General features: G+C 42.7%; 2 protein-coding genes across 3 annotated transcripts in view; one reads left to right on the forward strand and one right to left on the reverse strand.

Annotated features, from left to right (window-relative positions):
* Nucleotides 1–4,923, reverse strand: part of KIAA1328 (KIAA1328 ortholog) — a 176,254-nt gene extending 171,331 nt beyond the window's left edge. Inside the window, 3 exon segments of the mRNA XM_066180895.1 lie at nucleotides 233–265; nucleotides 4,798–4,875; nucleotides 4,878–4,923. Of these exon segments, the coding sequence (XP_066036992.1) occupies nucleotides 233–265; nucleotides 4,798–4,875; nucleotides 4,878–4,908 (142 nt within the window). The 5' untranslated portion in view covers nucleotides 4,909–4,923.
* Nucleotides 4,924–5,082: 159 nt separating this feature from the next.
* TPGS2 (tubulin polyglutamylase complex subunit 2) lies at nucleotides 5,083–26,483 on the forward strand. 2 transcript variants are annotated; one of them, XM_066180896.1, is made up of 7 exons: nucleotides 5,083–5,193; nucleotides 10,079–10,158; nucleotides 18,178–18,265; nucleotides 19,632–19,763; nucleotides 21,888–22,001; nucleotides 23,678–23,838; nucleotides 25,450–26,483. In XM_066180896.1, exons 1-7 carry the CDS (start codon nucleotides 5,121–5,123, stop codon nucleotides 25,675–25,677), a joined length of 876 nt encoding a protein of 291 aa, XP_066036993.1. In that variant the 5' UTR covers nucleotides 5,083–5,120; the 3' UTR covers nucleotides 25,678–26,483. The 2 variants fall into 2 exon arrangements, with proteins under 2 accessions (XP_066036993.1, XP_066036994.1); XM_066180897.1 differs by lacking the exons at nucleotides 21,888–22,001; nucleotides 23,678–23,838; nucleotides 25,450–26,483 and adding an exon at nucleotides 20,529–21,731.

Consider the following 26,483-nt stretch of genomic DNA (forward strand, 5'->3'; position numbering starts at 1 on the left):
TGCTGTACCTGCAACAGAAACAATTCCCCTGGAACTATTTATCTTATACAGTATACTTATCTAACCAGCAGAGCATAAATCCTCTGCTATAATTATATATGTCCTATTACGACTTACGATGACTCCCTACCTTACACACACTTATATACACAAACCACATACCAGAAAAGACATTGCAAATTTTATCATCCACAGAAAAAAACCTTTGTTTATGTCTATTAGAAGGTCATACCTGAAACAGATAACAGTGGATCTTCATCAGAAGCTGCATGTGGCTTTGTTAAAGGAAATAAAAAGAGTGCAAGCTTGGCTCTTTGAACAGGACTGTAGAAGAAGTATTTCGTCTCTTAATCTTACACAGCTGTTGATAAGAAAACAGTCAACATTTTGGAAGAAAGAAAAACAAGGAAATTCTGGCTAGGAAAAAAAAAATCACCAGAGATTGCTAAAACAAAAGGCCTTCCTCCTTCTTCACTGCGCATTAACTTTCAGCCTGTAAAGATTATCTTAGAGGTCACCTTTGCAGAAGATCCCAGGGACCAGCCCCAGTTACAAGAGCAATTACTAAGATAATGAACTAATAATATTTATTTAAATTTAAATAGTTTATCGTTATATAGGGAACATCTTGATGTGTAGGGAAAGCAAACTCTGAAACAGTGTTTATTGATACTGCAATGAAATCCATTTTAGGCAATACATTCTAAGAAACATAAATGAGGATAAATGCAAAATGTTTCAAACTAGTCATTCTCATCTGATCATCACATGATGAGTAATGCATAAAAGCCTGAGGACTGATTTTCTTTAAGAAGTTTCAAGAACTTTCAAATATCCCAGAGGTTTAACTATTGAATTACTTGACCACAGAACACAGTTTAAAATCTAAAATAACCCAGCACCATATTATTTGTGCTACTAGCAGTCACTTGTGACTGTTAGCAGTCACTGAGCTTGAATCCCTGTCTACTAAAAGCCACTAAAAATGGGACTCAATACAACCCAGGGAAGGGGTAAATCATAGTGTCTCCCTTAAAGGGGCAGTTTCATTTAGCTGAATGTAAAGATTGTTATTCCCGCATAAATAACTAACATACTTGTGGCTTAATCCCAGCCAGCAACTCAGTAGCACACAGCCACTCCTTGCCTACCTCCCTGACCCAAGTGGGGAGGAAAGTCAGAAAAAAACAGTAAACCTCATGGGTAGAAGTAAGAAAAGCTTAATAACTGAAACAAAATAAAATAAAATAGGATAATAATACTAATTGCAACATAAAGGGAAGAGGGAGAGAGAATTAAAACCCAAAAGAAACAAGTGATGGAGAGTATAGCTGCTCATGGAGCAATGACCAACCATTTCCCCAGCATGAACTGGCAGCTCCCAACCAACTCCCCAGTTCATGTACTGGACATGATGTTCTGTCATGGAATCTCCCTTTGGCCAGTTCAGGTCAGCTCTCCTGGACATGATCCCTCCCAGCTTCTTCTGCATCTGCTTACTGGCAGAGCATGGGTCACTCAAGTCCATGTTTTTGATTAAGCACTGCTAAGCAACATCCAAAACATCAGCATGTTGCCAGTATTATCCTCATGCTAAACACAAAATGTGGCATACCAAATACAAGGAAAAAAAAACAATTCTATTCCAGCTGAAACCGGGTCAATCCTAAAGTAGAAAACAAAAGCATACAATTTTCATCCACTATCTTTTCTTTATACCCCTTTACTTTTCTCAGCCTTCTATGGTTGGACAATTAACTCAATTATCTAATTTCTGTACTGTTAACAGATAAATGCATTTAAGATTTTGCAGCTGCATTCATACAATAAAGTAAAATTGTGAAAGTATTTCAGTGACCCTATACAAACTTTTGCCATAACTAAAATTTGATTCTGATACCACCATCTCAAAAACTGAATTTAGTAAATTACCACACAGTGGATAAAATTAGGAAAAGTCTAGGAATTTCCCACTGTGGATAGCAACTTCAATCAACACCCACTGTCCATCATACAGCTGGTACTTGTCACACTGGAAGGGCCTGATCCCAGGCTCACTTATGATCTTGTTGATGCACTTCATCACTTGTAAACAATTATCACTCATCAGCCTCATACCAGTTTAAAAATCACGTTCAGTGAGTACTGCTGTCAAAGCCAGCTCCCTCTACAAACACTGAGAGTATTTCTGTTCTCACTTGTGAGCTGCAGCCCACCACCTCCAAGTGCCAGAACACACTGTGGGGGCATAGCACAAATGGGGTGAGGAAGCTGAACAAACTCCACAAGGAAGGCACTCTGCATACCCTCTCTTCAAAAAACACCAAGGTGGACCAAAAGTCCGAGTCTGCATCACAGCCCAGGCCTAACAGCTGTGTCAACACCACCACAACAGCAAGCTACAGGGTACTGAGAAGTGTACGTTCAGCTCACACTACTTCAGGAAACAACAAACTTCAACACAGGCAGTTCCTACTCAACTGACATATGGTTAATCTGTGTGTCAACACATGACTAAAGGAAATAAAATGATCTGCCTAAACACCATCCTGCTTTTACAGTGTGCCTCTGGTATTGCCAGCTGTTGTAGACGAATTCCTAGTAGCAGAATGTAACAACTAGTCCAAGTTGTCACAGTAACTCCCCCCAGCTACCGGGACAACTCTCCTGATGAAGTTTTGCAGCTCAGTGTATTAGAACTCAAAGTCAGAGCAGGCTAACTCAGTCAGCTGGACTGAAAATCGCAGTGACTCAAAGGCTGATTCATAAGCAATGTCCTTGCCTCAGAGTAAGAGACTGGGGACAGCACCAGCCTCAACCTTTTAACATGAATCCACTGCCATGTGCCTCCCAAGACTGCCAGCAGGGCAGGTGTAATATTATAAACCTTGTACCACCACAGCTAAAGTTCAGTGCAACAGCAGAGAGAGGCACTGGACAAACTCAACTCCTGGGTACAGCTCAACCTGCCTTGCTGGGCTGAGTTGACTCAACAATGATGGAGCCAACTTCAGTTTTCCAAATATATTAAACCAATCTACCAAATTTCCCACGCAGTCCTCTTTTTTTAAAAGCATACACTACCATTATTTTTAAATTGTGCCACGTGCTTTTCTAAGAATTCAAACTTTTCCAAGAGGCAACACTGCCTATTCGCCAAAACATGCAGAATGGAAATGGCTGTCACAAAGAACTTCATTCCCTGGAATATCATGATGGATGAGGCCACTGCTGGGCTCAAGAAACCATATTTAGTCATGGGAAACAACCTGTTCACTGACAGACTGTCAATGGAATTGCATCAACACCTCCACAACTGAGCAGAATAGTGACAGTGCAACAATAAATCCCATATGTGCCACACACCTTCATCCCATTCACAGCACAGAAAAAGTTACAGACAATCTTTTTTACTTTACACAGATGGGAAATCATAATGATGTGCTCCCTGAAAAGGCCATGGAATGGCTGGCCCATTTCACTTGCACATTGTTCCAGTGGGTGTGCAGTCAAACTTAAATAAAAGAGCACACACATACTCTTCTTTCTAATCATTTCCAGTTGATGTTGAAATCCCACTCTCAGTCTAACAGCAATGCCTCAAACCCCTCATAACTGGAACTAAATTGTCAGCTTCTAAATTTCCACCAGGCCAGACTGTCAGTTCTACTCCAAAGACTTCAAGTTGCTGAGCCTCCAACTCAGCCACACAAGCCCAAACACGAACAGCAGCTCTTGGTTCTCTGAGCCACACAAGCACATCTCTCCCTAACCTGGCTTGTACAGGCTGAGCTCCCAGCACCACAGCAACCATCCACTCCCCATCCACTCCATCTACGTGTCCAGCCCCATGTAGTCTCCCAAAACAGGAGTCTGCAGGTCCTCTGCACATCAAACAACCCCAACCTCACACTCATCCCTCACAGACAGAGCCCTCCATGTCCCACACAGGGTCACCCAAAACGTTGTGCCTATAGTCAAGCCTAGGTGCTAGTCACAGCAGACACATCTCTTCCCTGCTCAGCTTCTAGCCTCAGTTTCAGAGAATCAATGAGGCTGAAAAAGACCTCTGAGGTCATCGAGCCCAACCTATGACTGGACACCACCCTACCAACCACTGAGTGCCAGGTCCAGTCTTTCCTTAAATACCTCCAGGGATAGTGACTCCACCACCTCCCTGGGCAGCCCACTCCAATGCCCAATCACCCTTTGTGTGAACAAATGCTTTCTAATGTCCAACCTAAACCTTTTCTGGAGCAGCTTAAGACTGTGTCCTCTTGTCGTGCCACTTGCCACCTGGGAGAAAAACCCGACGGCCACCCGCCTACAACCAACCTCCTGCCAGCAGCTATAGAGTGCGATGGGGTCACTCCTGAGCCTCCTTTTCTCATTCTCTCTCAACCTCATTCTATTGATCCCCTTAAAAGTTTCCCTAAGCTAAACGCAAATTCCCCATTTCCTATACATTTACTTGGCCCGGGACTTCACAGCTGGTTCACACTGAGGAGGACTTACGATCCTCCTTTCTCTCCCAGGTCACTTTTACCTTGAAACCCCGCGTACCCCCTACAAACAAGCACATACCCAATCCCTCTCCCCAGGAAAAGCCCCCCCCCCCCCACCCAACTCACCAGCGCAGCCCCCACACAGCACACAGCCTCTGCCACAGCCACAGAACCCCACCCGACCCACAGCGCTGCATCGACTCCAAGCCAAACCCCCTGGACGGCCGCCTCGCACGCCCCTGACGGCCCCTCCCGCCGCTGGCCCCTCACACCGAGCCCCAGGCAAGGATACAGCCCCGGCCCCAGCGAGCACCACCAACCACACCGGCGGCCGCCGCCGCCATCTTGAAACAGCCGCCACTCCCCGCATCCCCCCGCCGCCCCCCCGCCTCTCGCCGCCCATTGGCTATCTGCGCCGGCGGCACGCGATAGGGTGCGAGGCATGTCGGGAATCGTTGTTCTCTGGAGCGCTGGCCGCCGCAATGGGCCGACCGGAGCACCACCCGGAAGAACTATTATTCCCAGCGTGCCCTGCGGCTACGGTGCAGTTGGAAGGACAGAAAGGCATTGTTCTCTGTCGGGCTGGACATAGGCAGGAGGAGGATCCCGCGGAGCATGGAGGAAAAACTCCCCACCGGCATCAAGCCCTACTTGGACAAGCTCACCCTGGGCGTCACAAGGATTTTGGGTGAGTGGCGTTGAGCTACAGCCCCGCGGGGCGGAGGCAGGCCGGGGGCGGGGGGAGCCACCCGGTTGTCACGGCCCCTCCTGTACACAAACAGGACAGACACATCCTTATTTCTGGAAGCAACGGCAGGAATCCCGCATCTCTCGACGCTAAGAATTCCGTAAACATCAGAGAAGGAGAAGGTGGTGTTTTATGAAAAACCATGGAATCACTGAATGTTAAAAGGTGGGAAGAGACCTCGAAGATCATCCAGTCCCAACCCTGATGCCACGGGTAGCTTCCACTAGATGAGATGGCTCAAGGCCTTATCCAGCTTAGCCTTGAACGCTGCCAGGGATGGACATCCCGGCTTTTCTGGGCATGCCCGCCAGTGTCTCATCTCCCTCAAAGTAAAGATTTTCTTCCTAATACACGACCCAAATTTCCCCTCTCTCAATTCATATCCATTACTCCTTGTCCTGTCACTACAGTTCATAGCTTCCCTCTAGGCCCCCTCCAGATACTGCAATGTCCCTATGAGGTATCCACACGACATTCCTGTGTAAACCGTGCCTAAATTTGATCCTCTGTGGTAGTGTGGGGTCAGCAGGGAGCGTGTCCCATGACAAAGAGTTCAGCATGATGCGGTGTTCTGGTAGAAGGCTGGTTTGTGAATCTGCTCAGGATCAGATCCCCATTAATACTTGCCCTGCAGTTCATTCCCACAGTGTGAGACTTATTGCACAAAATGCCCTGCATGGCATTCCCAGGTTTTGCTGAGATCTTGAGCCTTCTTGCATCCCTTCAGCTCCCTTTGGAATTCTACAGTCCTGCAAGGCATCCAAAGGAAGGATTCTCAGACAAAATGTTACTCATATCAATAGAATCACAAGAATTTGTGCAAGTATTTGTGTGTGCAAATGATTTCAGGATTAGACCTTTCATACCTCAGCAGCACGGAGCACAGGACTGTCTTATTTGTAGGGCTGGAAAGCCATACATCTATCCCAGACCGTGGGTACAACAAGATTACAAGTTGCAGTCTTGGAATTTCTTCCTGGGAGTTTTAGAGCCAAAAGTGAGCTCTGTAATCATCTCACCCCAGCTCTGTATTGCAGGACAATGAGTTTCACCTGATAACTTCAGTGTATCTATAGTTGTACATGGGTTTGGATAGCTGCTCAGACAGATGAGATTTAAAGATCAGTGTTAAATTCTTCCTCTGATCTTCAGTGAGGACTGGATTTCACCCTCAATCACTGATCAGTGTTGTCATACTGACTTATTATTGGATTTCTTGGGGGGGGGGGTGGATTTTTTTTCTGTTTGTTTGTTTTGTTGTGAGATCAGGATAACATATCTACTGTGTGAATGAAACTGATGATCATCATCACAGCAAAAGCTTCTTTGTGATGCCTTAAGTTTTAGCTCTCATATTTTCCAGTTTCTGTACTGCATTAGTATATAACTCTGAACCTCATATAAAGTGTTAGCAAGCTCTCTTCACAATTTAGTTATGCAAAACAATCCTTTTCCAGACAGAGAACCAAGGACACGGTTGCAGCATCATGCCCAAGTATAAACAACAGTGAACTGGGGAGAACGAACTGGGAGGATGGGACTTCATAACCTGAAGCCGTAATTGGACAATTGACCCCAATATGTAAATGGACCAAAACTTATATAAGTGTGAAAACATGTGACTTGGCATCCATCTTGGGTGGAGCCATTGCTGGTCTCTTGTACTGCCCAAGGTGTATTTTTTGAAGGCCTTTTTAATAAATACCTACTTTATTCCTTCAGCACTGTCTAGTCTCTGTTCCAGGTAGCCTCAGAAGGCATCATTTGAAGTAGGTATTTTTAAAAAATGACTAGCCCTGCCCACATTTTCACCACCCTTAGGTATGTGAGAGCTGTGAGATGTGAACTTTGTCCAAATGCTTGTATGTTGCCATAAAACTGTTTTGGGTAGGTGTGTTGTCTACACCAGCACAACATGGCAATGCAGGTATGGCTTTGAAAGTCTTGTGGCATCCCTTTCACGTGGAAGGTGTTTCCTGATTTGTATTTTCTTGTTTTTCTCTGTGTCTCTGACAGCTTGTATTGTGCAATACCGCAAAGTTCATCACAGTGATATTTTACTCCACTTCTTTTCTCTGTCTCTCCACACCTGGGAATTTGGCACATTTTTTCCAGTGAAGTTGTCTAAGGCATTTCAACTACACCACCAAATTAATTAGAATTGTTTAGCTAATTGGGAAACATTACCACTCTGTTCAGTGCTTGTTTCTTTCAAATAGCAAAGGGTATTATTTCAAATAACAAAAAGTATTCAGAACAACATTATACTACTAGAAACTATCTTACTTTAAATCTTTTGGAAAGTCTCGTGAAGTCACTTGATATTTTCTTCCTAATGTAAAGTACAATCAGGCATTGTTCTGCTTGTTTGGGTTTTTCTTTAACTTTCGTCTCTCTGGAAGTCCCTACAGGAAGGGATTTTTCTCACAAGCATTACAGAGGCTATACCTTGAAGGGAAAAAAGGGAGAGATCTTTCTCATTGCCGGTATGATTCATTTTGCTGACATTCTGTGAGTAACAGAAAATTCCAGAAAGATCTGTTATTCATAATTAAGTCAGAATGGAAATTTTGTTAGCTCTTCTAGACTGCCCAGGATGGAACCATACTTCACTGTTAGCACTCTCTATTACATAAGAACATAACTATTCAAACATTTTTAAGTTATGCTGAGAGTTTAGCCAACTTACAGGCAGTATTAGCAGTACTGTAAAGACTGAAAGTCCTGTGTTTTGCTGCTTCAGCTTTGTGTCACACCATTACATTGACTGTTTCTGATTCATACTGCAAAGTGTTTTTGAAAGCTTCCAGATGAAATGTCCTGAAAATAAGGCAGAGTTTACTATGATCTTGATTCAGATTAATTGATAGAGCGGAGTCACCTGAAAAAGTTAAACTTTGTCATGTGTCTCGGTGCCACTAAAGTGGCTTCTTCATTCCTTCCATCTGGAAGGAGAAGCAGCTTATGGCAGAGTTACGCCTAAACGTTCAGTGGAGCTTCCACTCACGCCTATGCACATCTGTTAAACATGGTCTTCAGTTTACCCACTGTATATTTTTAATATAATATTTGGGCTTTTAAGATGGAATTTCTCTTTCTTTTGATCTTGGATTTGGTTCAGACTTCTTTGGAAGTTGCATTCTCTTGTTCGTAGGCATCTTCTTTGACTGATACGATATTTAATCTTCTGTCATCCCAGCCAAAATATTGTGCATGATGAATTAAACATCCCTGCTGTTTTCTTTGATCACAGAAATAACAATTACTCTGTTATAATCTCCTCAACTTGTCATAAATTTTGCATATCTTAGATAGAAAAGACCAATTAGGTAATTGATTCCATTCTCTTGTTCAGACAGCTTATATTTGAGCAAGAGACAGATCACCCCACCTTGGACTCTTCCACCAGAAGTGAAATTTGGTGAAACATCAGAGTCTTCTGTGTGTTGGGTGTTCCCCTTGGCCAGACAAATTTACCTATGTGACCAACTATGATATTTTTTTATGTCTTTAACTTGGAGTTTGTGTTTCTGATGCCTTATTCTATCTTTTCAATTATCTGGCATTGTAACAATCAATATTTCCAACTAAAGTGAAGTTTAGGCTTCCTAAAACTGAGTGGCACTCCTCCACCAACAGAATAGACAAGGACAATGCTACTAATAAAATTAAAAGCCTGGCATTGAAGACAAAAAACAAGCCAAAGCTCTCTAGTGCCTGCTTTTCCTGTCTGGTACACTGTGTATGTTTTACCAGAAAGCAATTGTAATGTGTGTGACTGCTTTAGGGGCCAAAACTTGCGCAGCAGAGCCAGTCTTGAAAGCTCTGCATAGTTATCACTTCTATTCCATGGCCCTGTCTGCTGGGCTTGCAGTTTCCACAACAAGTTAGTAGTCTTTCTGGACTTTATCCAGAGAGAATTATCTCAGTGGGAATTATTTCAGTTGGCTGTGGATGAAATAAGACACTATAAAACAGTAAGTGCAAGGGAGTCTGTTCTGCCGCCACACATCTGAAAGCACCATGTGAATTAGTATCTTACATTTATATAGCATTCTTTCCCACAAAATATTCAGAAGATTTTTACAGATTGATACAAGTACAGTGCTCATAACAAATTTTCATGTGTCCAACTGGTGTTCCACAGAATGGATGTTTGCTCATGCAGATCCCTTCAGCAGGTTCAGGTTCTGTGTCTGTCCAAACCCTCTGAATCCAGAGCTGAAGCATCCCTGTCCTTGTGGAATAGGGTTGTTAGCAGTTCAGAGCGGCACTGCACTACATCTTGTCCCCAGCTGAGGATATCCTACCCAACAGAAACCACAGGGCATACTTACAAATAAAGATTCATCCCCCTGTAAGAGTTTGCCTCCAAAGTCATCACTGATTTTTTTTTTTTCCATTTTTCCATGAAACTTCTGCTAAAGATCACACCTTGAAGACAAATTGTGTGTGTGTATCATAGGATCATGGAATGGTTTGAATTGGAAGGGACCTTAAAGATCATCTTGTTCCAACCCCTCCCATCCTGGGCAGCAATGTCACCCACTAAATCAGTGTATGTGTAGATATATCATGATATGTGCATATATATGTATAAAAAAATCAAAAGATAACATTTTGTGCAGCACTAGACATTTTCATGCCAACACATGCAGTGTACAGTTACAGACAAAAGAAAGTGACTGCTCAGGCACCAGCACAATGCTTGGAATCGTTAATGCCTTTTCCCTGTCTGTCACTGAGATTAGTTTGCAAAATTGTCTGTCTCACAATGTTGGCATCACCCATGGCAGCTGCAAACATGCTCCTCTTTTCCTTTCAGAGACTTCCCCAGGAGTTGCTGAAGTGACTTTTGTGGAAAAGGAGCCAGCTGAACGCCACACAATCATCTCTTGGGAGCAAGTGAGTATTTTCCTGATAAAACTGCAGTCAGTTTGAATGTGCTGTAGCCCATGGTGAATGTCAAATGCAATGGCATTATGGCTGTTTATGAGACAGCCTGTTACCAAGTTTGATGTACAGTGCAGCCTAAACAGGTGTTGTTGGATTTTTTTTAATCAGGTATCAGTCTTTTAGACTGTCACAGGCACCTGATCTGTTAGAAACATCATCAGTGTGGGTACATTCAGCATGACAGTTCTTAAAAGAAACCACATTACTGTAGTAGGCAGCTACAGTGGTGACTCAGTGGGGAGCAAACATTTTTCTGACTCAGGTCTGAAAACATTTTCCAACTCCCTTTCAAACAAAATGCAGCAGCTCTTTATTATCCATGGCCATTAAAGGTAAAGGCCTCAAGCTGGCAAATAACACTGAGCTACCCAGTTTGTCCCAGTCATCTGTTTCTCTTTTTCGTCTCGGCCATTTCAATTTCCTCAGTTTCTCATATCCTTTTCTTTCACCTCCTCTTCAGCTACCTAACCCAATCTTTTGGCCAGGGCATGTCCCATTGCCTGTTCTAGAAGACAATGAAGGACACATGCTACCCTCACTCTATATTTTCTGACCCTGCAGCATCAGTCTCTGTGATCAAAGGGTTCCTGAAAACTGTTGTGTGACTCTCGTGGGCAGAGGTGGCATTTTCACTCCCTTTCTGGAATATACATATCTTCATTTATCCCATGGCCATGTTAGGTAGGTATTCCTTGTGTAGGGACAGGACAGTAGATGCTCTCTGGCCTTTGGAAAGAGACATGGCAGAGGATGGAGTTCAATGAATCATTCTCCCTCTTCTCTAACACTGGCTGTGGTCTAAAGCATCTGTTCCCAGAGACTATTCTTGTTACCGCTGCATAAATTACTTTCCCCTTTGGCACCTGCCATTTACTGTTTTTCCTAAACCGTTTAGAAAATCTTACACCAGTTTTGGTAATGCCCTATTCCAATTCGTTACATTTATCAAGAATATACATAATATACATTGATATATATATTCCGGAATGTATGTGGTGTAAGCCTGTGTGTTACTCACTGAAACTTGTCCAGACATCAGCAGCTGTGGTCAGGGAGAAATGTCCTGTTTTTCAGGTTTGTGTAAGATGATTCCTGGTTTCCTGTAGCTGTTGTTCAGATGTTGGGTGAACTGAGCTAGAAAGTTTGAGGCACCATGACTGCAAGCCAGCTCAGGTCTGGGAACACAGAGTGATATTTGCTTATTCTTCTGTTGAATGGAGAGGACTGCTTCTGGACACAGTGCTCATTCCTCTCATTTTCAGGTGCTGCTTCTCCTCTAAAGTAAAATGGGTTTATTTCAAAACCGAGGTATTCTTGTAAAGCCACACAAATGCTATAGCCAAAGCACTTCGTTCAAGAGAAGCCAAAACAAAATTTCAGTTCCCAGCCAACACCCCCCACCAAACGATGGACTAAGTCAATTGTGGAAGTAACTGTTGATAGTTAAATGAGTAGTTGAATTGAACTTCTAATAGTGAAGGACTTGGCTGTCTATTTCTTTGTTTTTGGTTCTATTTGCACTGACAAATCAGACAAATGAAAACTTCCGTCTCAAACTGAAAGATAACTGGTTTTTTTTTCTTTTTTTTTTGTTTTTCCTTGAGCTCTGATTAACCCAGTCTATACAGTTGCAGGACAAGATGTCCTACCATGATGATTAGGTGCAATGCACTCAACAATTTACAAAGCCATTCCAGAATGAACTTGTACCTCATTTTTCCTGAAACTTACCTTTCTTGAATTTGAATATGTTTGTCTTTATTGGATTTCTGGCCACTAGGTGGCAATACTTATGCATGTAGTCGTTTCTCCATGGCTCAGATTTATAACAAGGTTTTGTCAGAGTATATTTTTCACTTCCCTCTACATCTTTGGTTATGAAACTATTTGCAGGACTTTTTCTGTGAAGTAGGAAAAACTCATGAAACTGTTCCCAAAACTACATTTTTGTTCCCCAAACAACTTCTCTCTTTATTGAGACTCACCAAATAAAAACTTTATTATTTAGATTATTGTTTAATGGAACAATAATCCATTTTAGTTTCCAGTCCTATTTTAGTTTCCAGTCCTATTTTAGTTTCGCAAGGAAAGATTTTTTTTACTGAGAAAAAAAGTGTGTTCAGAAAAAGTGTTCAGAAGCTCTTAAAAGAAAATCAACCTTTTAAAAATTACTAAATAACTTATTATTTTATTCATTCATTTTTTGTTTCCATTAGCCATGTTTTCTAAATTGTGCTGTGCCATGTTTGTGCTACTATCTAACTGGATAGTGCCATGTTTTAAAATCTTACCTTGTTGAGATTAAAAAAATCTTTAAAATCTTAAGCTTGTTGAATGTCCCTTAGCTGCCATGAAGCTTTGCAGGGGAAGCTGAGCTTCATGACAGGAGTTAGTGCAGTAAGGCTGTAGGAGAGAAGAAGAGATTTTTCCCAAAGCAGAAACAGCTGCTAAGTGTTACATGTCAGGAAATCAAGCTTGAAATCACTCCTGAAGAATTTATTGGAAATCAGGACACTCACAAAAATGTTTAAGGTATATGATTGCCAAGTGTATTTACATGGGTAAAGCATTGCTTCCCCTAAAATCATAAGCAGTTCAATATATTTTAATAAAACCAGATATTTTTTCAATGTTTCCTCATATTTAAACCTACTAAGATGTTACCTTTTCCCTGAGAAAGAGAGACAAGAAGTACAAGAGGGAGTAGAGACATGAGTTATTTGGTCACCAGAAAACCAGTGCTAATAACTGTGTATCATCCTAAGAACCCTTTCCCACTCCTAAAATTATGCTGGCAATGGCCCTACTCCCCTCCACATGCAATTTTTAATAAGAGGTGTTACACTAAAATACTGCTAGGAGGCACTCTGGTGCAGTGTCTGAATCACATTTTCTTTTTTGCCTCAGCTAGTGGAAAGATGAGTCACTCACATCATTCTTTTGGTTTTCAAGAATTAGAAAATTGCATTTTGTTAAAGGAACACAGAGGTAGCTGAGACTATTTTCTCTTGTCCTTCTCGTTTGTTATTTGGGAGAAAAGCTTGACCCACACCTGGCTTTAAGGGACTTTCACTATCTTTCAGGTGGTAGAGAGTGAGAAGGTCTCCCTCAACCTCCTCTACTCCAGTCTGAACATGCCCAGCTCCCTCAGCCACTCCTCCCAGACTTGTGCTTCAGACCCTTTCCCAGCTCTCTTGCCCTTCTATGGACACACTCTAGTCCCCTCAGTGTCCCTCTTGCTGTGAGGAAACAAAGCTGAGCACAAGATTCCAGGTGTCGCCTCACCAGTGCCCCCAGCACAGGGGTATGGGCACTGTCCTTGTCCTGCTGGCCACACTATCGCTGGCACAAGCCTGGTGCCATTGGTCTTCTTGGCCACCTGGGCACACTCTGGCTCATGTTCATAGAAACCAGCATCTCCAGGTCCTCTCCCACTCTGCAGCTTTCCAGCCACTCTGTCCCAGCCTGGACCTGCAGGGGCTGTTGTGGCACAGGGGCAGGACCCAGCACTTGGCCTTGTTGAACCTCACACAGTTGGCCTCAGTCCATGGATCCAGCCTGTCCTGACCCCTCTGCAGAGCCTTCCTGCCCTCCTGCAGATCAACACTCCCACCCAACTTGGCACTGTTCTCAAACTGTCTGAGGGTGCTCTCAGTTCCCTCATTGAGGTCATCAATAAAAGTAACAGAGCTGGCCCCAGTACAGATCCCTGGGGAACACCAATAGTGGCTGGCCTCATCCAACAGTTAGATGTAATTCCATTCACCAGCACTCTTTGGGTAGGGACATCAGTTTCAGCAAACAGTGCACCCATCAAATCCATGAGCAGCCAATTTCTGCAGGAAAATGTTGTGGGAATGGTGCCAAAGGCTTTACTGAAGTCTGGGCAGACACATCCCCGGACTTTCCTTCATCCGCTGAGAGGCTCACCATGTTATAGAAGGAGATTGGGTTGGGCAGTTATGCCTTTTACAAACCTGTGCTGGCTGGGCCTGATCCCCTGGATCTCCTGTGTGTACCATGTGATGGACACTCCATGGATCTCCATGAGCTTCCCCAGCACCAAGGTCAGGCTGACAGGCCTGTGGTTTCCTGGTTCCTCATCCAAACCCTTCCACACGATCCAGGAGCCTCCTGAGTTGCTCCCTCTCTGCTGCGTAATGTTTCCAGCATATGTCTGGAATGTCATCCCCCTTGCTTCTACTGCATCTCGTTTGGACTCCAAACGTGCACGCAGGGTGCGCATCTTCAACAGTCCTTCTTAGCATCTTTCTTGTCCTCCCTTAACATTAGCCAAGCCTGCCATCCCTGATCCCTGTGAGAATAGGATCTACACCCACTTGACTTGAGCTTGACTACCTATTTGAGCTTGCCTTGTGGCTGCGACTGTGGGAGAAGTGGAGGGAAGTGGGGCCAGCAGGGCCAGCGCATGAGGAGAGCTATGTTTCTTCAAGCTGTATAATGGGGATCAGGCTGGAGGACTTCTTCCATCCGGGAGGTAGATAGTGTTCCTTACACAGTGTTCCCCCTCTTGTTAAGCTTTATAACATATTGAAAAACTGGCTGCACAACAATATCCTCAAGAGAACTTTGAAATCCTGTTCTCTGGAGCAGGGGATCAAGTCTACTTCAGCCCCAGAAAATCAAGGTGATCTCCTGGGAGACCCCCACGTCAGATTTATTAAAGGTGCAAAAAGAACATCTCAATACATTACGTAAATTAATACCAGCATTCCTTGGCAGCTAGGACAAACCAGCCATGAAACTGCAGGACATTAGTGAGAAAGGTGGCTGCTGATGTGGTCTTATACTTGGAAGCCCTGAGAAGTGACATGAATGCCTTCCTTCTCTCCCCAGAAGTTGGATTAAACTCATTCATGTTTTTAGAGAAGTCTCTCTAGAGCTATATGTTCTGATTGCTTTCTGTTTCTTCAGTGTATTTGCTAGAGAGGCATTGTTTCAACAATGTTTCAAGTGAATTGCCGAATGTTGGGGTTCTTAGCTTTGGATCCAGTTCTAATCAGGTCCTGGCAGCAAAAATCATGTTCTAATATTTTTCTCTGTACTCAGTGGACTGTGTGTGCTCTCTTTGGAGACTATTTGGAGATAATACCGAGAACAAACAAAAGGAACAGACTTCATGCACCATATTAAGCACTTGGGATACTTTGTTTTATGAGCTGATGAGTGTAACCAGATAATTGGAATGAAAACAGCTGCTTGCCAGGGCTGTGGTTAAACCAAATCTGATGTTATTTAGGAACGGTGTATTTTATGGGGCTGAGAACTACCAGTTGAGCAAGAGGAATACAGAGTTTGATAAGCCATTTTTAATATATAGTGGCTTGTCTCTCCAGCTGCTGTCAGATTGCTGTTCTCATGTCATATGGTCATGTGACTAAGCACAGTATGACAGATCAATCAATCCTTTCCATCAGATGAGAGAAATGGGTGCTAATGTAGCTTTCTATTTACAGGCCTTTTCCTATAGACCCCAGACCTGCTCTGGTACTGCATTTTCTACCCATATATTTTGCACCATCATTTAGAAACTCATGCAGAGGGACATGGTTTAGAGAATCCTGAAATAAATTCAGAGAGCAGCCATCTGGAGAAACATGCACATGTTGATATTGTTCGAAAAGAGGATTCAGAGCAGAAAACCTATTTAGATGTGATTTTTCTCTTATCCTAGTCACCTGTATTTGCTAAATTGGTCTGTGCCTGAGTTGGATTTATCTGGCTACTGCAGTAGAAGTTTAAAATCTTACATTTTGTCATCCCAGTGGATCTGGTTCTCCTGCTTGGAGACTAACACTCACTAAACCCAGGAGACCTGTTCACATACATGTTTTTACTACTTCAATGAATTAGTTCAAACTGGGGAACTTGAAATGTAGAAGTGTTACTTAAACTTTTGTACTCTCCTGAGGCTTTGTAGCAGGTCTGTCATACTTTCTTTCTTCATAGTTTTAGCCATAGTCACTGTGCTTACAGGTACAGCTTGAAATTCAATGTGATGAAAGCATAGCACAAAATTATAAATATTTGTGACTGAGGAGAACCACAGAAGAAGGTGTGTTTGTTGAAGGCATTTAAAGAACTTCAGATATGTCCATGTGGTTCACTTGAACCTACCACCAGGTCCTCAGCCATGCGCAGACTCTTGTCGTAGGATGGTAAATTCTTCTCAAAACAGCCTCTTTAGCGTCAGTTATCTGCTTTAAGATCTGTATACCCTGAAGATTTTCTCTGTCTGGATTAGGAAAGCTCTGAACTACTGACCAGGCTGCTTGATGAGGCAAGTAAAGTGACCTGCCCGATTGCAAGCTGCAAAGCCATTAGCGTCTGGAACTCATCAGTAGAAGTCAATCAATATTAATGGCTGCACTTTAGAAGTAAGTTAACAAGCACAAGGTTGTGGGCAGATTAGGGTATCCTACATAGTGTGTACACCCCAGTTTAGGGGACAGAGACTGTAACAAGTCAAAGAAAGGCTCTGTGAATAAGGCTTTAACAGACAGAAAGGCTGTTCTGGTCCTAGGGGAGGGAGGACATGTGGGCAGGGTGGGACCAGCATCTTCCCTTGCTCAGTCAGCCGTTGATGACTAGAGGCCAGCATTGCAGCAGCTGGATGCACGGCTGGAATATTGCTCTTGCTGGATAGATACATCCCTCTTCTCTTGAGGTGTTAAAAATTCATGCCCCAAGTGAAGCAGAGATACTTGAACTGCATGTGCATTTTCCTTTTCCTTAGCTACGGGTTACTTGAATATGCTGTCTTTATTTAATAAAACGTTTCCACAAGAAGAATGATGCAGCCCCTGGACAAGTCAACATGCACAGATTGTGGAACCTCCATCATGGAACAGTCTCCTGAGTTTTGAGGCCTGATTCTTTTGGAGTCCAGAGGGTGACTATTTTAAATTTTAACTCACTAGACTCACCCTGTTTTTTTTCTCTAAAACAGTTAAAAACAGACCACCAGGTAACTCCTTTAGTCATGCTTGTTGCTTGTGTTGTTAAAACTAGCAGGCTTCCATCCTGTTTAATTTTATGTACTTGACAATTCAGCGAGAGCAGAGGATCACTGGTCTGCAGCCAGTCATGTCCCCAGGAGCAGGGTCTACAAATGCCTATAGCCCTTCGGGCTTCATTTTATTCTGAGGATTAAGGCGTTATCCTTCCTTCCTTGTATTTGCAGCTTAACTGAGGAGTCTAAGTTAAGAAAGACTCCTTCCACAAGTAAGACAGGTGTAGGAGAAGTGTTCTGGTTCCTAGCATCTCGAGCTCACTGGGGTTACTTCTTTCACTGGTGGCTTAGAAGGAAGCAGGCTTAGGGGTTCCAGCCATGCACTGAAGTTTGGAGGGATGAAGCCAGACCAGGAGGTTTGTGAGTCTGGCTTTGTATGTGTTTGCGCACATACTTTTTGTTAAATGAAACATCAAATCTACTTGAGTGTGTGCAGCTTTTGAGTTTGTGCTTCTTTCACCTACTTGGAGCTGAAATCCATCAGAAGAAGAGAGTCATTGTGCTAATACTGTACATGCTTTAGTGGAACCAATAAGTTTAGTCTGATTTCACTTAAAGAAAAACCCTACTCTTTTAAGACATATTTTTCATATATATGAAAAAGCTGATTGTTCTGATTTATGTGTATTTGGAGTGACTGTTGATCTCAAAAGGTAATATGATGTCTCAGTTTGGGAACAGTGCTGTAATATTTTTGTGATGACTAACTGCTCATTGTGAAATTTTCCCAAGCTACCTTTGTTAAGACTAGCAGAGTCCCAAGAAATAAGCAGTTTTCTCTCAAAGCTTTAGAATGAGATATTTGAACTGATTTGTGTCACCTTGGAGTTAGGCAAAAAACATGGTGGCAAATATTTCTGTACCAATTTTTAGTTGTTCTTAGGGTTTGAGGGATGTTCTGCATTTTCCCATTACACTTTGATTGTAATTTGCAGAAAAACTCCTGTGTGTTACCTGAGGATTTAAAGAACTTCTATCTGATGACCGATGGCTTCCAGATGACCTGGAGTGTGAAAACAGATGGTGAGTCCCTGTGTTCCGCTCCACTGACAAGTTCGATTCATTGCAGCCAGTCCTTCCTTTGCAGAACCTCTTTAATTTCCAACGTACTTTCTGCACAATCAGTACACATCTCTCAGGGCAAAATCTATGGCTTGCATGTTCTGGCCTCCCACAGAAGAGGTGCATACACAAAACACAAGAAACTAATTATTCATTACATAAATACTCCTCTGTAATACACTGGCTGTCTTTTGACACTCAGATTTAGGTGTGTCATTTAAACCTTAGACCTTAACTCCCTCTGTAGTTCATGGAGAGAGAAACAGCTGTACCTCATTATCCATCATAAACCTGTCGGAAGAGTCACCCTCTGATAAAGCTTCTCTCTCATTAAAATGTGTATGTACATGTTGGAGCCTGATTCTGCTTTTCACCAGTTAAAGTCCAAGCTTAATTTTCTATCCTTGTTTGGTAAAAATCAGGTAGATTGTTCACACTGCAGCTGTTATTCTGGTTCTAATTGTCTTCAGGCAGGGTTCTCAAATTGGGCTGTGGACACTGTTAACTTCTGGAGATGGGTGTCAGATGCAGGGTCTTCCTCAGGAAGTGAAATGACATTTCAGAGGTGGTTGACATCAGTGCTTTAGCACCTGCAGTGACTCCCATCCCGTTGCAAGGGGGACTTGCTGTGTTATGACTTCTGAGGAGTCTTTGTTTTCAGGGCTCATAAGTGTGCCGAGACCAAGGCTGCGGGTACAACTGTCTTGTTTGAGCAAACATCCAGCAGTACCTTCTGAGATCCGTCACACTGTCACATAGCTGAATGGGGTGCTTGCTGCTTTGATGAGTCTGAGTCCTCAGAAACACAGACAAGTGACAGGTCCTGTAGGATTTTTTCGGGAGCACCCATATGTTGATACACTGATAAAATCCTCTGTGAAAGTGGGGAACCAAGAGGATGTACCCTGAACAGGTACATGGAGTGGAAGAGGACAAGCTGCCCAGTAAGCTCTGAATGTGTGAGGTGGTTTCTGGTAGGAAGAGCAGCAGCAGGAAAAAGAGCCTTGAGGAAGAGGCTGTAGCTGAAATCATGTAGCCAGGATTTTTAATTTTTCACAGAACTGAGCTAACAGCTGCAGCAGAGTCCTTGCCAAGCAGTGTAATTCTCATACCTTTATAGCTCTGAGATGGTGTTGCTTCACATTAAGTGGGAGGCCCTGTTTGAAAAAGCCTCATTTTTGCTCCTGTAGAGTCTTACTGAAGTTAAATGTCCAGGTCTGCTGGGTATAACCATCTCTTCACCCACAGAGGTTGATGTCTGGAGGAAAAGAAATACTTCCCATGCTTTCCTGACAGTGGATGTGATTAATGATTGGTCTTGTTGCAGATACCCCAATGCCCCTGGGCTCCATGGTGATTAACAGTGTCTCGAAGCTGTGTCAGCTTGGGGGTTCCTCTATGTACACTCTGCCTAGTGCTCCAACTCTTGCTGACCTGGAAGATGACACAGATGAGGAAGGTAAGGCACTGTTAACAGGCTAGAAAACGTGCTCTATCTCATCCTTTTTGTTCTATGAGTGTTAGGATGTAGCACAAGATATGTGGACCAAAATACTTTTCCACCAGACCAGGTTGCTCAGAGCTCCGTCCAGCATAGCCTTAAACACTTCCAGAGTTGGGGCATCCACAGTTTCTCCAGGCAGCTTGTGCCAGTGCCTCATTATCCTCATAGTAAAGAATTTTTTCCTAATATCTGATGTAAATCTGCCTTCTGTCAGTGTGAAGCCACTCCCTGTTGTCCTGTTGCTACATATCCTTGTAAGAAGTCCTCTCCATCTTTCTTGTAGGCTCCCTTCCAGGTACTGGAAGGTCACAATTAGGTCATCCTGAAGCCTTCTCTTTTCCAGGCTGAGCAAACCCAATTCTCTTAGCACCTGAGCTATCCTTCATGGCAGGAGAATTGGAACAAGATGATCTTTAATGTCCCTTCCATTCTACAATACAGCAACAGAAAACGTCACTCTAGATAGATGGGCCTAGCAACCTGGTCTAAACAGTGTCCCTGTCCATGTCAGGGCAGTTGGAACAATATGATCTTCAAGGTCCATTTCCAAAACTATTCTGTGGTTCTGTGACTGTCTCCTGGGCTGGATCTATTACGTATTAGTTCCCTATAGCCTTGGGAGGTAGATCTTTATGCTGTGAATGTCATGGGGATTAGTGTTATTTGCATCCTCTTTTAACAGCCTGTTCTGCCTTTTCCCTGTTTAAACTTTCACCTCAGCCTTGCTCCAGTGATTCAGCTTCCAAAGTCTTTGTGTGCTTATGATGTTACATGAACAAAAGGTAACGGGTTTTGTTTTGGTAGTGAAAAGACAGCTGGAATTGGAAAAGTAACTGGTACGTATGTAACTATGAGGTTACCCTGGAACACGTGTTCCAGGCTGCCTAAAAATGCTGGGAATGCTGCTATTTGGAAAGAAAAAAAAAGAAAAAAAGCCCGCTCATTTTGTCAGAGCTCTCACAGTCCAGCTGGAAAAATCAAGAGGATAAGAACACAGCCAAGTGTCACACAAATTTCTTAAAAGAGTGCTATTGGATTTCAGTTGTCTCTGCATCTCAGAGATCATCTCAGAGATCACCTCATATAAGCTCTTCTAGCTTCTAAATGTGTCTGAAGTTCCAGTTTGGCTGCAGTCGTGATCTTCCAGCCAGTGTAATGAAATGCACCAAATTCTGCTTCTATTTACTGGCTTAAACCTTCATTGATGCATTTATAAGGTACACTGAGAAAAAATTACATCCCGGCAGAAGTTCTCATCCTGACTTTCATGGAAAATTGTTCTGAAGAGCACAGCTTTTATGTCCCACTTCTTCCCCATCCGGTTTAGGTTTCAAAATTGAATTCTGCAGGAACTTGCAGCTACACAGTCCCAAAATCATGTTGTAGAAATGTTCAGTGATGATTGAGGGTGACAAGTTGATTAAGAGTCAGATGTGGTTATTGGGAAGGATGCTGATGTCACACTGGAATGTATGGAGAAATACATGTCTCTGCAGTTTCATTTAAGTCTTGACCCAAGAGAAAAAGAATAAATTGTTCTCCCTGTCCTCCTTAGAAAAAAAAATAAATGAGGACAATAAAAGGAACCATATATACAAAAGAAATAATGAGCTTCAGTTGTAGCAGGGAAGGTTGAGGATCCATGAGGAAAACTTCTAAATAATAAGTGATGGATTAGGGTTGAGTGCCTAGAGACTGTGCCTTCTTTAACAGCAGAGAACTTTAAGAAAAGATTAGACAAACCTCAGGAATGACATCTGTAAACCTTGTCTTGCTTAATGCCAGGGAGGAGCTAGACGTCAGCTCATCTATTTTCAGCCATCTGATTTTGACTTTCTGGTTACAGAGATGAAAATTTTTCTCACTTTTTCTTTTTTTTTTTTCTTTTTTTTTTTTTCTTTTTTTGCTTAGTTTTATTTTAAACATAGGGTACTTAATAATTTCCAAGAAGTATAAATGTAATAGTTTGATTCAGTTCTTCATCAGTTAATTAATTAATGTATAAAACAGATTGACTCTTTGCAACTAAGTCACAGTCAGTTTTCCAAACGTGTTTCTTAATTTTTTCCTTGGTTTCAGGTAATGGAGACAAACCAGAGAAGCCACACTTTGATTCTCGTAGTCTTATCTTTGAATTAGACCCATGCAATGGGAATGGGAAAGTCTGTCTTGTTTATAAGCATGCTGAACCAGGTAAGACTGAAAAAAGAAAATTTAGCTACCTCTTCTTGTGGGTTGCATCTGGAGGCCACACATGGAGAGTTATCTTGTATTTCTAATCTTCTTTGCAATTTGTAGGTGAAACTTTTACTGGGATGTCCTGTCTCCACTAAAGTCAGGAGCTAAATCTTAACTAGATCTAACCTTTTCACTCCTTGTACTGTTGGAGTCTGAGTTACAACATATGATTCCTGCGTGCACAGAAACAGGGAAGTATTCACATGTGACCTACAGACAATTGTGTTGAAATAATACACAGCTCCACTCATCCGGTTACTTGCATGTCTTTTAACAAAACCTTTACATTTTTCTGAGAAAGGGTATAACTCTGCTTAGAGGCAAAGTGTAGATGGTAAGAAAAGCTGAGACAGAATTAGACTGGGTCTTCCACCTTGTGACTGGATGTTGAGCCTCCAGGTGCTAACTAGGCCAAAATGTGGCAGGAAGGGTTAATGGGGAGGGTGGGATATGGGGCCTGAGCTGTTTGTTGTGACAGATAAGGGGATAACTGTCATCAGTTAGAGAGTAGTGAAACACCCCACCCAAGGCACTTGTAAAATAGTTGTCATCTGACACAGAGCACAGGTCACTTGATGTATGTGTGTTTACTGTGAAGGGTTGTGCAATTGCAATATACAGGTTCTTAAGAAAATCCTTGTGCCTTTCACTGGGTGTGACTACAACTGCCATGGCAGGAAGTTCTTGTCCTCTTGCCTCCCAGTGTTAGTGATTTCAGCACACGCAGTGGATAACCTGGGCAAGGGAAGGAAGCATTGGTTACAGGTGTCGATGCCAGCACAGAGGCAGTCTGTTTAAATGACAGCATTCAGCATGTCAGTCTCCCAAGAAAGTAACTTCTTTTTTTGCTACAAAGAAAGTCACCACCAGAGAAATATTTGTCACCACAAGAGAAATATTTGATCACTGTGGAAAGATTTTGCAAAATGTGTTTTTGTTGGCAGCACATACTCCCATGACTTCAAGACTCTGGACTCTATTCAGTAATCCAGATGACTTACAATTGAGTTAGTTGCTTTTTGCTTTGTAGGGCAGATAAATGTTTGCCATAATTGTACTTTGAACATATACTAGAAAGTTGCTGATGTCCAAGAATGTTCCATGTAGCGTGTCCCTCCCAGGTTGTGAAGGAGCAGCATTGCATTCATTGTCCAGCACAGCTAGTCAAATATCCCATGCAGTGAGTGAACACTGGCTGATGGGTTGGACACAAAAGTAATAATAGTGAATAGGTCTAAATAGTACATAGTCATCACATCAGGCTGACAGCTGGTCGCTGGTGGGCTGCAGGGCTCCATCTTGGGCCCAGTGCTCTTCAATGTCTTCATGAACAGGTTGGACACAGGAATGAAAGGCGTACTAAGTTTGTCCCTTATACTAAATTGTGAGAAGCTGATGTCTCCGTCGAAGGCCCTGCAAAGACACTTCAACAAATTGGACAGATGTGCAACCACCAACTGTGTGAAGTTTAAGAAAGACAAGTTATGGATTCTGCACCTTGGCTGGAACAAGCCTGGATGTACATAAAACAGCCCTTCTGATGAGTGTGTTGTGTCTCCCACCTGAGGATGGTCAGGGGTTAATCTTGGTACTGCAAAGCAATAGTGTAATTTGTGCTTGTTTTATTCTAGTGGTCTCCCCAGACACAGAGATCTGGTTCCTGGACAGAGCTCTATATTGGCATTTCCTCACCAAAACCTTCACAGCCTACTACCGCCTGCTCATCACCCACCTGGGTCTCCCACAGTGGCAGTATGCCTTCACCAGCTATGGGGTCAGCCCCCAGGCCAAGGTAGGATGGCAGCATCCAGCCTATCAGTATTTTGCATAAGTATAGACTGGAAAAACATCTTCCTGCATTTTGGCAAGCTGTCTGCTCAAGGGGGCCTCCCTGGTGAGCCACGGAAGGGACCAGAAGTTTTTTTCCCTGTAGCATGTTAACAGTTATTTGTTTAGTAATTTGAATTCACTAATACTGTGTTAACTCTGCTTTTCTCTCAGCAGTTGGGCCTCGATAAAAATTATGCCCAGAAAAGGGCAGTTTAAAGTCCTGTAGAGGACTTTAAAGAGGTAGTTACAGAAGACCTATACATAAAGCCTTGTGAGCATTCCAGCCACTTCTTATTATTAAAATTACTATTCTGTCATGCCAAAATCGTGCTATTAGAGGCTTCTGCTGTTCTTCTGTGTTTGAGTGAGCCCTATCCCTGCCCCCATCCTGTGAGAGGTCAGAGAATGGAGCTGATAGTCCTACCGAACACAGCTCCTAAGCCAGTACAGTGTCAGTGTGCCTTGGCAAACCTGTTGTTCACTCAGGACATGACAGCTGTCTTACCAGCATGAGATTCCTTGGTCCTGTGTGCCCATCAGAATTACTAAAATCACTCCTGACTTTCCCATTAAACAGTGGCTGTAGAATTTGGTTCTTTTCATTCCCTGTTACACTGCACTGGGCTTTATCAGTCAAGGCTGTGCACTGTCTTTCTGTAACTTCCCTGCTATAAATATTTTATTATATTCAGTATATTTGCAAACCTTAAGAGGAATCACTCGTATATTCCCTAATCATTTGCAGCCTCTGTTGGTTAATCCTCCTAGCTGGTTAACCATTATCATTTTTAAAGGTTTTCTAAAGCTGTTTTCTACTAAGCAGTAAATTAATAGATGATTATCTATATTTTGGTATTGATCTTCTGTTTATCTTGTTCAACACTTTGCTGATGGTTTCACTGTGATTTGTAATACAGTAACTACTATAGTTTTATTTCCTGACTTCGTTAATGAAAAAATGATACAAAAGAAAAAAAAAAGAGTTGAGAACTGTAGGGTATAACATTGGGGTGTCTGCTGCAACCAAAAAACCAAATAACTGTAGTTACTTCTAGATAGAAAATCAAAGAAACAATAAGACAAACAAAATTCTTTGTTTAAGGAGTTAAAAAAATTCATTCTTCTATATGTGAAGAGAGGGAGGAAGGTTACATTTTGAGAAACTCAGCTAGTTGGTTTTCAGTTTATAAGCACATTTAAATTCCAACGGTCTCTTAATCCTTTCTGCTTATCTGAATGTAAATAAATGTCATTTAGTTTCATACCCTCCTTTTGCTTTTCCTCCTGTGGTGTAAATCAGGATTCACTCTTGATAGGAGTTACACTGCAGGAAAGATGGTGTTAGGGTTTTGTCTGGTTCTCCTCTTCCCTATCTGAAATGCAGTTCCAGGACTGGGGCTGTAGCCATGCCTCCTGAATCCTTATCACAAGCATTTTTCCAAGTCCTATAAACTGCAAACTGATAAATGGCATAGGATTAAGATCTTGTCTTGGGGAAGATGGGGAGCAAGGTGGAATTGTCTAACTGCAATTTGAATTTAACCTGTTTTTTCCCCACTATCCTGCCTTTCAGCAATGGTTTAACATGTATAAACCCATAACCATCAACACATCACTCCTGTCTGAAGAAGCTGATTCCTTTGTGATCAAGCTGGACCCCAATAAGGTATTTAAAAGCAAGAACAAAACTCCAGTGCTCAAGAAGAAGCCACCTTCACAGCCACCAGGCTCCCAAAAGAGTCACACAAGCATGACCTCTGCCAAGACATCCTCACTTGCTGGGAATTCTTCAAGGAAGTGAGCCCACCAGATCTGACCCTGGACAACTTTTGCAATAAGCTTTAATGTTTTCTGCTGCAGAGTCTCAGTGGTTCAGACCGAGTTTCTTGTGCATGAATAGATATGCCCATGGAAAACACATTGTAGCACTTGCATGGAATATAGCTGCCATGTGGATGTCGTTCCTGGAGGCTCTTAAAGGAAAAAAACTTGATATATCAATTTTATTCCCTTCTGCTGCTTGCAGCAGGTACCTTTCAGAGGGCATGAAGAAACCTTTGATATCACTGCTCCACAGGGAAGCTTTTGTTCCTGTATATCCTGGGTTTCAGTGTAGGATGTGCACAAAGTATTTATTCTATCACCATCTTCATAAGCTGTTGAAACCAGGTGGGACAGTTTTTTTTCCCAGGCCCCCTCCCTCTGGGCTATCTTCTGTTAATGGCCCATCAAGGCCTTGCCCATGACTCATAGATAACTCCCTCCAGGAGCTCTCTCTGTTTAATGGGCAATCAAGGACCCACTGCATGACTCACAGAATCGTATCATCCCATTGTGAGATGCTCCGCCCAGAGAGAGGAGGCAAGAATTCCCACCTGGATATAATCTGGGATTTGGGACAGTACAGGCAGCCCTTACCCACTGGATTCCCAGAGGACAGGAGCTATCAGACCTTTCTATAGGATCACTGCTTCAGCAAGACCACTTCATCTGGACTGCTTCCACCACCCTGCTCAGGTTGTATTCTGACTCTGTCAGTGGTCTTTTGTATTATTGCATCTATTTTATTTTACTTTTTTTTTTCTTCCTATTAAATTTTATTTCTGA

This window comes from Chamaea fasciata, unplaced genomic scaffold (assembly GCF_029207755.1).
Source record: "Chamaea fasciata isolate MVZ Bird 193981 ecotype frontalis unplaced genomic scaffold, bChaFas1.0.hap1 SCAF_4, whole genome shotgun sequence".
NCBI classification, from domain to species: domain Eukaryota; kingdom Metazoa; phylum Chordata; class Aves; order Passeriformes; family Sylviidae; genus Chamaea; species Chamaea fasciata.